The sequence below is a fragment of the Drosophila takahashii genome, chromosome 2R (assembly GCF_030179915.1).
Source record: "Drosophila takahashii strain IR98-3 E-12201 chromosome 2R, DtakHiC1v2, whole genome shotgun sequence".
Lineage (NCBI taxonomy): Eukaryota > Metazoa > Arthropoda > Insecta > Diptera > Drosophilidae > Drosophila > Drosophila takahashii.
The window spans coordinates 28250434-28264950 of NC_091679.1; the positions used below are offsets into that span (position 1 = coordinate 28250434).

The 14517-nt window shown below is 38.0% G+C and overlaps 4 protein-coding genes and 2 non-coding genes across 6 annotated transcripts; 3 read left to right on the plus strand and 3 right to left on the minus strand.

Annotated features, from left to right (window-relative positions):
• Positions 1-53: 53 nt before the first annotated feature.
• LOC138912280 (probable G-protein coupled receptor Mth-like 7) lies at positions 54-763 on the minus strand. Its single transcript, XM_070212470.1, has 4 exons — positions 652-763; positions 417-591; positions 160-351; positions 54-102 (listed from the first exon to the last, which is right to left on the minus strand). The coding sequence occupies exons 1-4, from the start codon at positions 686-688 to the stop codon at positions 87-89; spliced, it is 420 nt and encodes a 139-aa protein (XP_070068571.1). The 5' UTR covers positions 689-763; the 3' UTR covers positions 54-86.
• Positions 764-7000: 6237 nt separating this feature from the next.
• Positions 7001-7073, plus strand: TRNAK-CUU (transfer RNA lysine (anticodon CUU)). The gene has a single exon. It is a non-coding gene; the product is annotated as a tRNA-Lys (tRNA).
• A 522-nt stretch (positions 7074-7595) lies between these two features.
• On the minus strand, positions 7596-7668 carry TRNAR-ACG (transfer RNA arginine (anticodon ACG)). Its single transcript has one exon. It is a non-coding gene; the product is annotated as a tRNA-Arg (tRNA).
• Positions 7669-8634: 966 nt separating this feature from the next.
• LOC108061498 (lithostathine) lies at positions 8635-9271 on the plus strand. Its single transcript, XM_017147729.3, has one exon. The coding sequence runs from the start codon at positions 8636-8638 to the stop codon at positions 9182-9184; it is 549 nt and encodes a 182-aa protein (XP_017003218.2). The 5' UTR covers position 8635; the 3' UTR covers positions 9185-9271.
• Positions 9272-12545: 3274 nt separating this feature from the next.
• Positions 12546-13151, plus strand: LOC108061499 (lithostathine-like). The gene has a single exon (XM_017147730.2). The coding sequence runs from the start codon at positions 12546-12548 to the stop codon at positions 13071-13073; it is 528 nt and encodes a 175-aa protein (XP_017003219.2). The 3' UTR covers positions 13074-13151.
• A 571-nt stretch (positions 13152-13722) lies between these two features.
• On the minus strand, positions 13723-14471 carry LOC108061555 (rheacalcin-2). Its single transcript, XM_017147845.3, has 3 exons — positions 14329-14471; positions 14167-14275; positions 13723-14116 (listed from the first exon to the last, which is right to left on the minus strand). Exons 1-3 carry the CDS (start codon positions 14461-14463, stop codon positions 13842-13844), a joined length of 519 nt encoding a protein of 172 aa, XP_017003334.2. The 5' UTR covers positions 14464-14471; the 3' UTR covers positions 13723-13841.
• Between the last annotated feature and the right edge of the window lie 46 nt (positions 14472-14517).

Below are 14517 nucleotides of genomic sequence, written 5' to 3' on the forward strand. Positions count from 1 at the left end.
TTATAATGTTTTTAAAACTTTTTGAATGGAACATTTTCAATCTGTTTCCCAAGGGCAAATATAACACCGTCTGGATATTATTTCATTCATCTTTCTCGAATTCTGCTAGAACAGGGAACTGGTTATTCGAAAATATATTTGAAAGAATTGCGAACTTACCTCTCCAGGAGCAGTTTTAGGGTGTTACGCTTAAGGATGAGCAGAATAAAAACGATAATTCCTAAACCCTTTTCCATATAGACGAGAAAATACCAGACAGGCTGAAAAATTGTGTAGTCTTGAAAGCAATACAAAAATTCCAAGATCCAAAAGGTGCCCATGATACAAGAAAGCCGCAAAAACATTAGATAACTGAGAACGAAATGTAAAATGTATATTAGACTGCTTTCCAAATTCTAAAAAGGAATAATTCTTACGTCTCAGTGTCGAAATTGAAGCATTGTATAGTCCTCTCTTCATCTTGTTTAAACATTCTCAGTTCGCTTTTAACTTTCCAAATGTGACTGACCGACAGAATAAACACCATTATATTAAAAAGCGTTGTGATCAGTATTGGTCCCTTAATGAATATCCAATAAGAGGGCCCCCAAGCTGTAGACGAAAGGAAATATATGGGGTAAAAACATAGATACATTTTTCTTTAATTCAAACCTTCCAACCAGCACTTAGAATAGCCAACCAGGGGCATCCAGTTCCATTTATGGAGATCCTCCTCCCAAATAAGATTTATTAAATAAATAACTACTGTTGGGAATGCAGCCGTGCTCCACGTTATGGCACTGTAGGTAGCAAACGAAGTTTGCTCAAATCTGTTCGTCAATAATTTCCACAAATGTAAGCTTATCACCGAGAACCAGAGATTGTTGGCTATCGCGATGAAGTATCTACTGTAACCTGACGAAAAAACACGATTGTTAGTAGTTTTTCCTATTATTGAAATGAATTCAATATTAACAACCAACCTGTTAATAGGCAAATGCGGTTTAATAATTTAAATGTATCCAATATGTACAAAAGATTCAGAATGAGCCAGCAGATTATGGTAGAAATTAGACATTTGCCGAGGACATTCTGAAGCTTCCTAACGTAAATATAGACAAACAATGTGAGGATGTTGAATACTGCGGATATCACCCTTACTGCAAGTAGAAAACAGAGATATTAATAGAGGAAGTCATAAAATAATTTATTTCATTACTCTCGATGGTCGCTGGCAGCAACTCTTCAGTGCAAGTGTGTTTAACGACCCAAATGGAATCGGCAACATCCGAATTAAAGTGGGGATACAGACAGTATTGTTTTTTTGTCCAGATTTTTTTAATGTTGTGTAAGATTAGGGATCCGTTCTAAAAAACGTGTATTAGAAAAGTAGGTACTATTTTTTCATGTCGCATGACAAACCTTCCACATAACGTAATCATTCTTTTTAATGCTGAACATCTTATCGCACATTTCAAACTGAGCCCTCAACCTGAAATACTTGGTAGTCCACCCTACCTCCTGGATATGGTCGCCTACCATTACGTTTACCATTTTCAAAATAATCTTTTTATTAAAGCCATCGTTACATTTTCCGTTTGCTAACATATTTTTTCGGGGGCAGCAGATTCGGACACAGGGCTTCACTTCACAGACGCATGCTCTTAAGTGAGCTTTCACAGGCTCTCTGAATCCATTGTCTAACTTCCTATAACTATACTCCGCAATACGGTTAGAAGGAATTTCGAGGCCCTGATATATGTAAGTATCGTTGATACTTTCCAAATCCGAAACATCAACAGTATTGAAATAGTCACAGTTGGGAATATCAGCTATTGAATTCCCAACAATGGTAAGAACTACAATCGTAACGAACAATTTAAAATACTGAGACATTTTTCTAAAGAAACTTTGTAGCACAGAGAGGTTAACCCGACTGAGTCCCGAAATACCAGGCTTGCCGATTTTAAAGCTTTTCATCGAAAAGTAATTACTTTAAAAATCAAGAGTAGAAGTCGCCAAATAACAATCTTAATCATGCGCATGGGATCAATAAAACTAGAAACTTCAAGATTTATTCGAAATTTAAATTGCTTTTGGGTCATTTTTTTCCTTCAGAACCAAATCGTTCAATTGTAGGAATAGAGTAGTTTTTTCAAATCTGAAGTGTCAACAGTACACAAGGCTTGCAGCTTTAAAAGATTTGCCTCGAAAACTAATTACTTTAAAAATCGAGAGTCGAAGTCGCCAATAAATCTTAATAATGCGCATGGGAATTAATAAAACAAGAAAATTTAAGATTTGTCCAAAATTAAAATGGCTCTTGGGGCCTATTTTCCTTCAGACCCAATTGTTCAAATCCTAGGGCAGCTTTATGATCAACGAGAAAGGAAGCTACCTTCGGCCAGCCTAAGCTTATATACCCTTGCAGATAAAGTAAATACCTATAGTTTAATGCTCACTCGGTGCAGTTCCAGGGATTCCAGATTCAGCGTGTCTATTTTTTAAATTTTGTTTTTAAGTTGTCAAAAATCAAAACGCCTACAAAGTTACAATGAATTTTCTCATATTTGTTTGAATATTCCTATGGGAGCCTTAAGATATAGTGGTCCGATCCAGCTCGCTCCGACAAATGTACTACCTGCAATAGAAAGAAGACTTTCGGGAAAGTTTCATCGCGATAACTTTAACTTTCATCGCGATAACGCATAGAAACGGACAGACGGGCATGGCCAGATGGACTCGGCTATTGGTGCTGATCAAGAATATATGGTAATACTATACATTAGCGGGCTCACCCCCGAAATTCGCGAAAAAATTATCCTCGATGGACCGCGATTTCTTAAGAATTTACGTGCAAAAAGAATTTGGCGGTCGGCCATGGTTCTCTTGTAATTAAATTTCAAAGTTCCCGGGTTTGCTATAAAAAACAAGGGTGCTTTTCTCATATTTTCAATCAAAGTAATTAAGTTTTAATGAGTTCCTATTAAATTAATAAATTGTTTAAATGAGTTCCTATAAAACTATTTAATTGTTTAAATGAGTTCCTATAAAAAAATGTAGAATTTTTTTAAATTAAAAGTTTTAATGAACACTTTTCCGCACCACCATTGAGGTAAAGTTCCAGGTTTTTTCTTTAATAACCTTTTATGGCCTAGATATCTCTCTGCTGAAGTATTCCCGAATAGGAAGTATTTGAAAGAAGTGCGTTTAAAAAAGAAATTTAAAAAAAACTGCGCCGCAATCAAAAAAAATTTAAGAAAAAATCGCGCGATTTTTTCTTAAATTTTTTTTGCCTGCGGCGCAGTTTCTTTTGTTCAATATTAAGCTAGTAGTTTCAGCTGAATTAGGGTTGGTGTGTCGCTCAGAAAAAACAAATTCAATCTTTAAGTTTAGTTTTGGGTGGAAAAAACTAAAAGAAAGGTTAAAATATATAATCCTCCTTGGACCGCGATTTCTTCTGATTATCATAATAAAAATACACATGTGGTCATCCATGGTTATGAGATTTCTTAAGAACTCGCTGTCCATCGAGGATCATTTTTACGCGGTTGTGAGGACTAGTTCCCTATAATACCAATTACTCAGATGTTTGGAATTTTAAATTAGTCTTATTTTGACAAAAAAGGAAAAGGGTACATATATACATATATAATTTTTATAGCAAACGTTAGAAAAGCATACTTGTTTTTTATAGCAAACCCGGGAACTTTAAAATTCAATTACAAGAGAACCATGGCCGACCGCCAAATTCTTTTTGCACGTAAATTCTTAAGAAATCGCGGTCCATCGAGGATAATTTTTTCGCGAATTTCGGGGGTGAGCCCGCTAATGTATAGTATTACCGAATATATATACTTTATGTGGTCGGAAACGTCTCCTTTACTGCGTTGCAAACATCTGACTGAAATCATTACACGCTCTGGAAGGGTATAAAATGTTTACAATCTTATTTTTATGAAACAAAATTTATAATGACTAATGTTCCCATTGACCCGGAGAATGTTTACACCAGCGCTTAACCTTGTTCAACGAAGGGGACAGCTTTATCCCTGTGACAAGCCAAGGACGCTCCGTGGACAATTATCCTTGAAGAAAAATGCCATAATGGCAAGAGTTTGGTGGCAATTTGCAGCTTACTGCTAACGCAGTGAACAACGGCTGTTGGGTCTCTGCCCCTTCAAAAGGACCATATCCCTTTAGTAACTGTACATACGAATACAACTGCACTTGTCGCCAAGCACACACTTATTTACGCTGGAACACTTAGCGCACTTAATGTAATTGTCGATTCACTCGGTCCGCGCTAAGCGGAGGATGTCTAATAATACATAAGATGTACTAATATTATGATTACTAACCGAGATTTAGTCCTAACATATAAAAGATAAATATGAGAAAAGATGTGTGGTTTCATGACCAGCGCCCGACGCTGCTTAATTTCGGTGATCGGACGAGAACCGATGTGTTCAGCGTGGTATGGTCGTTGGCGAAAGTCGTAGGACTATGTGTTGGCCTTATACTCTGAATTCCACTCCTGCCTAGAGATTATATTTACACTAACTTCGGACAATATAGAAAATGCTTATAATCGTAAAAAACACTTTAAAGCGGTTTGGAATATACTCTGAGTTCCACTCATGACTATAGAGACTTGCTCTTAAATCTATAAACACTAATCATTACAAAAACTTTTTTTAAACATCTTGAAATATTTTAATTTTTAAATCGGTGGAAAAAATCATTTTGGCATAATCGACAACAATTTGCATCACTAGGCAGCACACCTTCGTTGCGCTTCGTCGCTTCTGGCGACCTAATGTTTTCTGATGACATGGAAGAGTTTGGAAGAGTGTATATTCTGCACTAATTTCGGACAATATTGAAACTCTAATCTTTAAAAAAACGTTGAACAGCTTGAAACATTTCAATTTATAAATCGGTGCAAGAAATCATTTTGACATAATTTGGGGTTTTGCGATACCCTATCGATTTTTATCACTCGTTCTCTCTATATAAGCTGTTCAGAGCCTTGGCCTATGAAAAGGTATAATATGATCTGATATGATTTTTAAAATATTAAATAATCAATTTTATTTGTTTTTTTTTTTTAATAAGAAAGTTGGCTATTTGGAATATTCGGGAGGATAGTGCTATAAAATTTGGATGTACTTTATTGAATCAGCACATCACGTTTTCCCACATACGGCATCAAAAATTTACGTGCGGTGCAACGTGAAATAAAATGACATCAAATTTAATGATAAACTGCAGCTAAGCCAATTTACAGTTGAGTTGTTCTAAGGGTGCCACTGCCATTGCAACTGCCACTGACAAGGGCACTGCAAATGCGTGGCACGCAACTCAATGACTTTGTACTGACCTTCTTGTTTGGATTTGCAAGCGGATTCTCCCTCCGGCGTATCGGGAAATCGCGTGCGACTTTTTATGCGAGTATTGCGTAACTTTTGCCACCTTTCACGGGAGTGGTTTTACCTTCCGATTGAATTGCAGTTCATCCAGGAGGAATCAAACAAGGAAAGCCACTCAGCTGGGGGAGATCCACCTGAACCCGCTGATAGCTGACAGTGGGTCGTTACTGGCTTGGCTTGGCTCGGCCATTAGTTTTAATTAGTCAGTGGCAGCCATTGAATAAATGTCTTTCCGCCAGATTACGCTCGCATTCAGCATCATAACCGAAGCAAAGCAAGGATAATGCTTCGCCTTGAGCCAGAAATTGCATGCAAATCGACATAAAATTAATAAACTCGCAAATTGCGTGGCTTCCCTTTTTGTTGCTGGTCTTCTAATTAGCTGGAAACTTTTTACCCCTCCGAAACTTTGTGCCAGCTACGTATATCAGGAATTGTTTAATTAAGGCACTGGGCGCCTGGACCCCCCGCCAATGTCTTTAGCTTTAATGGGGACATTTGACAGAAACAGACGTAAAGAATAAGTGAACGATAAAATCTTGATTAATCATTTCGCGGTACTGATTTTTCGGTCACAGAACTGAGGACGTCATCAAGATTAAACAGCGTTAAATAGTAAATTGGGAGAAGTAATAATAATTTCCGATGTTTTTAAATTAAATTATAATGGTAAAATAATGTATGGAAGAATATAGGGTGCTTTCGAAAACTACAAGAACCTAATTATACATTTTAATCGCCAGTAAAATTAAACATTGAAACAATTTTCGAACATAATAACCACTCCTAATAAAAAGATCATCCTACTGATTAAAAAGACTTGCGAGATAAACAAGTTGAGGGTCCTGCGATGAATATCTTTGCCATAAAAACACGCTTTGTGTTTGACGACCTTCCTTTTACGTGCTGCGAAAAAAGTGCAATAGCTGAAAGCTAAGCTCATCCCCCAGTTTTCTTTCCTGCTAGAAGCATAAATTAAGTTGAAGGAGGAGCAGCAGAAGTTGGGACACTCATTGGCCTTAGCCGAGGAGCCCTTGTTGCATTTGTCCTGCGTGACTTTATCCTGTCAGAGGGGTGCTTTCCATCTTGTCGTCGTCCTTTGCTCTCAGCATCCGCATCGTAGCCGCACTAGCACATCCAATTTAATTGCAATTTTTCCTTCCAACCGACCAAAGACAAATAACTAAAGCTAATAGATCATGTCATCTTGTCAACTAGTCTAACAATTTAATTGCGAGTTCAACATGACACGACCAAGAATCTTAAACTGTAGCAAAGATGAAAATTAAAAAACTATGTGTGAGATTTAAAACTTTTATATTTCAACCCATTATATGTTAAAAATTCAAAACAGCGATAAAGGAGGCGGGTGTTAATTAAATTTTTAATCAGAAGAACAAAATAGGCAATCCCCAGATCTACACCGATCAAAGCCTCTAATGAAAATGCAACAATTTACAGAATGGCATAAATGTTAAATATACATAAATATTATGTATTCATTTTGAAACTTCTTGAAATTTATATTGATCTGTATTAATCGCGAAGCGTGATATCTGAAATGTGTAGTGGTCAAGCTTTATCATATAGCCCGGCTAGCTCAGTCGGTAGAGCATGAGACTCTTAATCTCAGGGTCGTGGGTTCGAGCCCCACGTTGGGCGACTTACTTTTTAATTAACTTAATTAAAATATATATATGTCAAAAAGATCTGATTGTTTTAAAAATACTTTTTAACTTGCAAAAATGAAAAAAGAATTCAAAAATTTGTTGAAAACAACGTGTCCGCCAATTGGCCTTAACCAATATTACTCATACGCACTGTTGCCTTCGATCAATAAGTTATTTTATTCTTCTCTTATTTTACTCTCGAAATTCAAATTTTTCAAGATTAGAAATTCGAGAACGATTTTGTTTACTATATTTAGACTGTCATACGTATCGTATGAGTAATTTTTAAGGCATCTTTTGGACTATTTTGCCACGCCTAAATCTTACATCAGTTTTAATTTTCGAATTTATTTCTAGCCCACTGAAGTTTACCATAAGATTCTATGACATCCATATAATTTGTCTGTCGTATCTACGCGTCTATATACATATGCTGATCACGACTATATCTTCTTCTTTTCATTCAACGTTTTTATAGAATTTGTCAAATTGGTGTATAAAAAAAAGTGTTATCCGATCCTGCCAGGAGTCGAACCTGGAATCTTCTGATCCGTAGTCAGACGCGTTATCCATTGCGCCACAGGACCCGTTGAAAAGCGTCTGAATAAATATTTCGACATGTCTAATAATGTCAGTTAGACATATATTATATTCATCTGATATTGTCTGGTATGGTCAGATTCTTTAAAAAAGATGGGGATACTCTCTATAATTACTTCTTCAATGTTTCATGTTTCCACTGATATAGCAAAGCTTTTTATATTTTTGTAAAGAGATTGGAATCTTGAATCGTTATTTTATATGGGTGCCGACCACTCGGTTATAAGTATACCTTTTTTTCTAACAATAAATGACCTTGATTGCAATACGCATCTTTTGCACATTGTGCAGCATTGGCAAATGCAAATGCAATGCTAAATGGGACGCCTTTCACAGAAATCATATTACGTATACGCCCCACAGAACGAACGCCACACTTGCCACAATGCAGAAGCAATTTTTGATTCTATGTCATTTTCCCCCCCAAGAAAAGTGGAGCGAAATCCAGCGATCTGTGTTTGCACATTTCGTTTGCTGTTCAATCCCAGTGGGACTCGTAAACACTTGGCCAGCACCGAAAGGAAATGTGCATCGAGATTGAATGGGGAAAAGTTAGACAAGGGTTCCGCTTTGGCAATTGCCAATCCTTGACCCCGTCATAACGTCTCTTTTTCGCCCCCGTCGGATTCCCCCAGCTGTCAGCTGAGTTAAATGAGATATGCTTTTTACATTTTTTCGATAAATTTCCAGCAATGCTTTTGGGGGTGTGGTGGTATATAAAATTATAAGCGAGCGCAAACCTTAACATAAAAATGGCAACCGGATTTGCGCAGCGCTTAATATTGAGATTTACTGGTAAGCAATATTTATGGCAAGCAAACTGAACCAATTTAGGGAAAGTACTTGGATTTAGCTGCTTATCTAAGTGACATTGATGAATGACCGGGGAGGGGCAATTAGAACGCTGGCTATATAAGGGAAGTTCGCCCTGTCGACTGATTCATAGCGAACAAAATGCGTTCCCTCTTCCTGATCAGTTTCCTCTTTGGCTTGGCTTTGGCCTTGCCGGAATCACAGCTCTCATCCTCAACCCCGGCTCCTGAAGGAAATGGAACCTCCGATGAGGCCGAGGTACCTGCCTTCTCGCCCTTCAGTCTGGGCGATGGCAAGTACGCCATTAGCACCTTTGCCAAGGTCAACTGGTTCCAGGCCCAGGCCACCTGTGCCGCCTATGGGTACACGCTGGTGAGCATCACCTCGGAGACTGATCAGCGCATCCTGCGCAACTTCCTCTACACCTACGCCCGGAACCAGCAGGACCTGCTGGTCGATCCGCTCTGGACCTCCGGCACCGACCTGGCCAGCAACAACAACTGGGTGTGGTTCAGCAAGGGACGCGCCCTCAACTATCGCAACTTCCAGAACGGATATCCCACCACCAATGGTTACCGTCACTGCGTCAGCATCAACGGAATCACCGGACACTGGGTGAACGAGGATTGCGGCGAACAGCGCTACTTCATTTGCGAGAAGCGTTGTGAGTTTAACGACGACCTTAATTAACCTAAAGACTTGCGAAATTAGTCAAAAAACCATTTGGTGTTGGTTAATTAAAGAAAGAGCAAAATAAGTGCAAGCAAATAACGAAAATGGGAATGAGTTTTTAATTTGAAAATAATTGCCTTAAAAACTGTAATAAAGAAAAAATCAATCATCGTTGAGTTCAATATAACAACTGATTTTATTTTATTAAGTCTTGGTTTAGGTAACTAACATGGGATTATTATAATACAATTTTCTACACCCAGAAAAATTGAGAACGAAAAAAATCAACATCGACCGATCTTGATTTTAGTATTTGTATTCTCACTTTTTTCTTCTTGATATCAAGATGAAAGCAGTGTTGATTCTAGTATTCCCAGTCAAAGTCAATCTCAGTTTTTATGTTGTGGAAGAGGGACGTGAGGAAAAGACATCGAAAAAATGAGAGGAAAAGGGCGGAGAGGCCGAATTCCTCTCTTGTAGCTATCGGGCAGTCATGCTTCATGATATCGGTAGCCTAGGGGACTAAAGCGTGCGGATTATATGTTTTGTAAGCGTATAGTCGGAAGTGTGTGTTCAGTCCCGCGACGAGGCGGAAATTCTTTGCGTTTTTTTTTTTTTTTTACTCATTAATATTTATATTTAATACAAATTAGGATTTTGTTAATCTAACACACATAAATGGCTTAATAAGAGTAAAAACCAAGAACCCAAGAGAACAAAATGTGATTGAACTTTGTACAGCGCCTCATGTGATGCTTCCATGGCGCAGCTGGTAGAGTGTTTGACTGCAAACTGTGAGGCAACGGGTTCGATTCCCACGACCGACCAAAGGTGTTTTTCCCAAGATAGTAAGTTATTTGAATTTTATATTTATCATTTATTTATTATATAATAATTTCTGTTATTGTTTCAGTTAAAATTTGAAACTAAATGTGTTCTTATATACGAACATAGTATAGTGTGACGTCATCCAAGTGTTTAAATAAAGGAAAGAAAAATAAGTTGAGAAACGGGGGGACAGGAGGGGGTGCAAGAGGCAAAATTCCCGATTCCTCAATTATTTTTTTTTCTTCTTCTTATTCAATTTGTATCTTAAAATCGACATCGATTCGATGTTGAAACCGAGAAGACGTCATCTCGATATCGATAGCACACATACTCAAAAACCATTCTCAAAACCGAGATGACATCGATGTTGATTTTAGTATTTTCGATCTCGGCTAGGTTTTGTGATCGAAAATACTAAAATCAACATCGATGAGAACGGTTTTTTTTCTCGGTGTATGGTCTTCGCAAAGAGCGGGAGCCTTATCAACGGTCTCCCGCGAAAACTAATTTTATGGTCAGGCTCAAGTCCCCTGTACTTAAAAGTACAATTGTTCGGCACTGCCGCCTTGAAGGTTTTAAGTCACAGATCGTTTTTTACGTTAGTAACTTTACTAAGAGATTTATTATAAAAAGTGTTCTTCTTGAACATGCCTAAAAGCTTTAGTTTCACATCATTCATCTTTTGTTGGTGGAGGCAATGCTTTTTGACCAGCTTTTGTAGCATTTGCTTATTTTGCAGGGTATCTTCGCCGAAGTTTTAATACTTTCTACTGTTTAAATTAAATATGATCAACTCATGTATCCAGAGGATATTTCCACCAAAAAAGCACATGGGCATAATAGTATAAATACACTGTGCAACATTTTTAAGGTTATATAATGTTACCGCGCAAGATTTTTCTGGCTTGACTCGCGTTTACCAATTATAGCGAGTTTCCGTTTTAAATAACGATTTAATTTATAATGGCCGTACCTTGTGAGTCGTCAAAACGCATGTAACACGAGGCGAAGTCAGTGCGTGGTCTTTGTTTCAGTTTCATTTCCAATCTCCTGGTTCGTTGTTCCAGATGAAATGGGTCTCTGTATTTTTCCAAAGATAATATGATTGTAGAAAAGTGTCCTAACAAATACATATTTCGTTTTGTATGCGTCTATACAGTGATTCAGACTGAACTAAGTTCGGAAAAACCAGTAATCTTTTAGACAACATTATTTTACAGTTTGCAGCTTACATTTCAGTTTAATACCGAATTTGTATTCCAATTTAATACCGTTTACTACGGTTTACTATGCCTTACTACGGTTTACTACGATTTACTATGGTTTATTACGCTTTACTACGGTTTACTACGGTTTACTATGCTTTACTACGGTTTACTATGCTTTACTACGGCTTACTATGGTTTACTACGGTTTACTGCGGTTTACTACGGTTTACTACGATTTACTACGATTTACTATGGTTTACTACGGTTTACTATGGTTTACTACAGTTTGCTATGGTTTACTACGGTTTACTATGCTTTACTACGGTTTACTATGGTTTACTACGGTTTACTACGGTTTACTACGGTTTACTACGATTTACTACGATTTACTATGGTTTACTACGGTTTACTATGGTTTACTATGGTTTACTACGGCTTACTATGGTTTACTATGGTTTACTATGCTTTACTACGCTTCACTGCGCTTTACTACGGTTTACTACGATTTACTATGGTTTACTACGGCTTACTATGGTTTACAACGGTTTACTACGGTTTACTACGATTTACTATGCTTTACTACGGTTTACTACGGTTTACTACGGCATACTATGGTTTACTACGGTTTACTATGCTTTACTACGGTTTACTACGGTTTACTATGGTTTACTACAGTTTGCTATGGTTTACTACGGTTTACTATGCTTTACTACGGTTTACTATGGTTTACTATGGTTTACTATGAAATACTATGGCTTACTATATATAACCTTTGGAAAAAAACCGCACCAGTCTGGAAACGATAATTTGGTTAATTCAAACTTGTTGGTGCGCCTGCTGTTTGCATATTATATAAAATTTCATATGTGTTTATATAGATTTATTTTGCGAAATATGGTTGCGTTGCAAACTTCTGACTGAAATCATCATAATCATCATAACGAATGTCACAAAGAACGAATTCTCTCAATTATAAATAGAGCGAGATAAGGCCTTAAGTTACATGAGTGAAAAGGACTTAGAACTGCTTACATTTCGACCATATCGAGTTGAGATGCCGAATATAAAGTCAAAATTTATACCTGATAATATCAAATTGATTATCGTTTCATAACAAGTTTTTTTTGGCTGTAGGGGTACACAAATATGTAGATGGTACCTTCATTTGTTTGACTCCAGCTCTTGCTATTTTATGTTGGTAAATATTTCATAGCCAATTTAGGGAAAGTACTTGGATTTGGCAAGTTATCTAGTGACATTGATAAATGATGGTCGGGAAGTGCAATTAGTACTCTGGCTATATAAGGGAAGTTCGCCTTGTCGACTTATTCATAGTGAGCAAAATGCGTTCCCTCTTCCTGATCAGTTTCCTCTTTGGCTTGGCTTGGTCCTTGCCGGAACCTCAGCTTTCGCCCACATCCCCGGCACCTGGCAACGAAACCTCCGATGAGGCCGAGGTACCTGCCTTCTCGCCCTTCAGTCTGGGCGATGGCAAGTACGCCATTGGCACCTTTGCCAAGGTGAACTGGTACCAGGCCCAGATCACCTGTGCCGCCTATGGGTACACGCTGGTGAGCATCACCTCGGAGACTGATCAGCGCATCCTGCGCAATTTCCTCTACACCTACGCCCGGAACCAGCAGGACCTTCTAGACGATCCGCTCTGGACCTCCGGCACCGACCTGGCCAGCAACAACAACTGGGTGTGGTTCAGCAAGGGACGCGCCCTCAACTATCGCAACTTCCAGAACGGATACCCCAACAATTACAGCCAGTGCCTGAGCATCAACGGAATCACAGGTCTCTGGGTGAACGAGGAGTGCAGCCAACAGCGCTACTTCGTTTGCGAGAAGCTTTGTCAACCTATATAAATGGACAAAATATGTCCAAAACCCGATTGGCGTTGGTAATAAAAATATCAGCAAAATATGAGCATTAAAAACTACAAATGGGAAAGAGTTTTAAATTGGAAAAGAATTCATTCATCTTTTGTTGGTAGAATGAAACGTTTTTTGGACAGTTTTTAGAGCATTTTCTCTAGCATTTTCTGGTAAGTCTATTTTTGCCGAAATATTAATAGCTAGTAGCTACTATTCAAATTAAATATGATCAAATCTTTCGGGGGAAAATAGGGATATTTCCACCAAAATTTTTAAGTCGAGTACTTCGACTATCAGATACCCGTTACTTAGCTAAAGAGAGTGCGAGGGAGATGAAAATACGCGGTTGTCAGCGCCATCTAGCTTAAGATGGGGTCGTCCTCATTAAACAAGTTTTAATAAAAGCGCTAAATTTTTTCCGAAAAACGCCATACTATTAGATTCCCGAAAATCAAATACTTTTTACTTTGTTAACGCTATTTGCAAAATTTGTTACAAAAGAATCATTTATTAAACAAATTAACTTAGCGCAAAGATTTTGCCGTTTTGCAAAAGCAAGGACGTTTTATTCGAGTTAAGAAACCCATTGCAATTTCATCACAGTTATGATTCGGTCAAATAATAATGGAAGTTATATGTCTTTGCTGCTTGATATTGCTTTGTAAAATTTATTTAGTGATCTGTTTACAATTTATTAGGAAAACTTTTGTTGAATCTTTAAAAATTTTAACAGCTATTTCTGCCTCTCAAGATACAGTTTTAGATATACACTCTCTTGTCTAACGATGTATAATTTAGCATGCAAACATTTTCGCAGATAAAATAGTGTTTTTGATTGCAGGGAGCACTGTGCCACAAACTGTCTAACCCAAGGATCATACAGGCGTCTTCTCCAGTCCGATCGGACTTGGGTTCCCTCCTGCCCCACTGGCCGTAGGTCACGGGAATGCCAGTGCTCAGCCAGGTCCAGAAGTATGTGCGCTCCACCTGATTTGTGGCTCCCAGCCAGAAAGTCTTGTTGCCAAACAGCACTTCTATAAAGATAGTTTGAAGCTTTCACAATTTATTAGGATGGTAATCTTACCCTTCTTATGAACGTAGTGAAGCATCAGCTGATGGTGTTCCTCATTTCTGACAGTTGCTAGAACGGCGCCAGCTCTATTGCATATGTAGTTAGCTTCCATCCAGCTTACCTTAATGCCGAAAATATTTGGTAAATCAGAAATATTTAAGAAACAGAACAAACCTCTGCAAAACCAGCCACAGAAAAATATGTATCGCACTGAAATTGCGGATTGCATCGTGGCTCCGTTTCGTTGGCCTTATGGAAAGCTATTACCCACAAAGGCAGGTTACAGATAATAAACAATACGGAAAGCATACTGAATATTCCGCCGCCCGAAACAAAGTCATTTATATGGCCTTGGCCATGAGA

What these genes read in the sequence shown, in the direction of transcription:
- LOC138912280 (XM_070212470.1), bottom strand. Translation starts at nt 688, where the DNA reads ATGCCCCTGGTTGGCTATTCTAAGTGCTGGTTGGAAG. An exon ending in TTCTAAGTGCTGGTTGGAAG is followed by an intron (nt 592 to 651) that starts GTTTGAATTAAA and finishes TTTCGTCTACAG; the next exon opens with CTTGGGGGCCCTCTTATTGG. An exon ending in TTCAATTTCGACACTGAGAC is followed by an intron (nt 352 to 416) that starts GTAAGAATTATT and finishes TTTCGTTCTCAG; the next exon opens with TTATCTAATGTTTTTGCGGC.
- LOC108061498 (XM_017147729.3), top strand. Translation starts at nt 8,636, where the DNA reads ATGCGTTCCCTCTTCCTGATCAGTTTCCTCTTTGGCTTGGCTTTGGCC.
- LOC108061499 (XM_017147730.2), top strand. Translation starts at nt 12,546, where the DNA reads ATGCGTTCCCTCTTCCTGATCAGTTTCCTCTTTGGCTTGGCTTGGTCC.
- LOC108061555 (XM_017147845.3), bottom strand. Translation starts at nt 14,463, where the DNA reads ATGCTTTCCGTATTGTTTATTATCTGTAACCTGCCTTTGTGGGTAATA. An exon ending in CTGTGGCTGGTTTTGCAGAG is followed by an intron (nt 14,276 to 14,328) that starts GTTTGTTCTGTT and finishes TTCGGCATTAAG; the next exon opens with GTAAGCTGGATGGAAGCTAA. An exon ending in TCACTACGTTCATAAGAAGG is followed by an intron (nt 14,117 to 14,166) that starts GTAAGATTACCA and finishes CTATCTTTATAG; the next exon opens with AAGTGCTGTTTGGCAACAAG.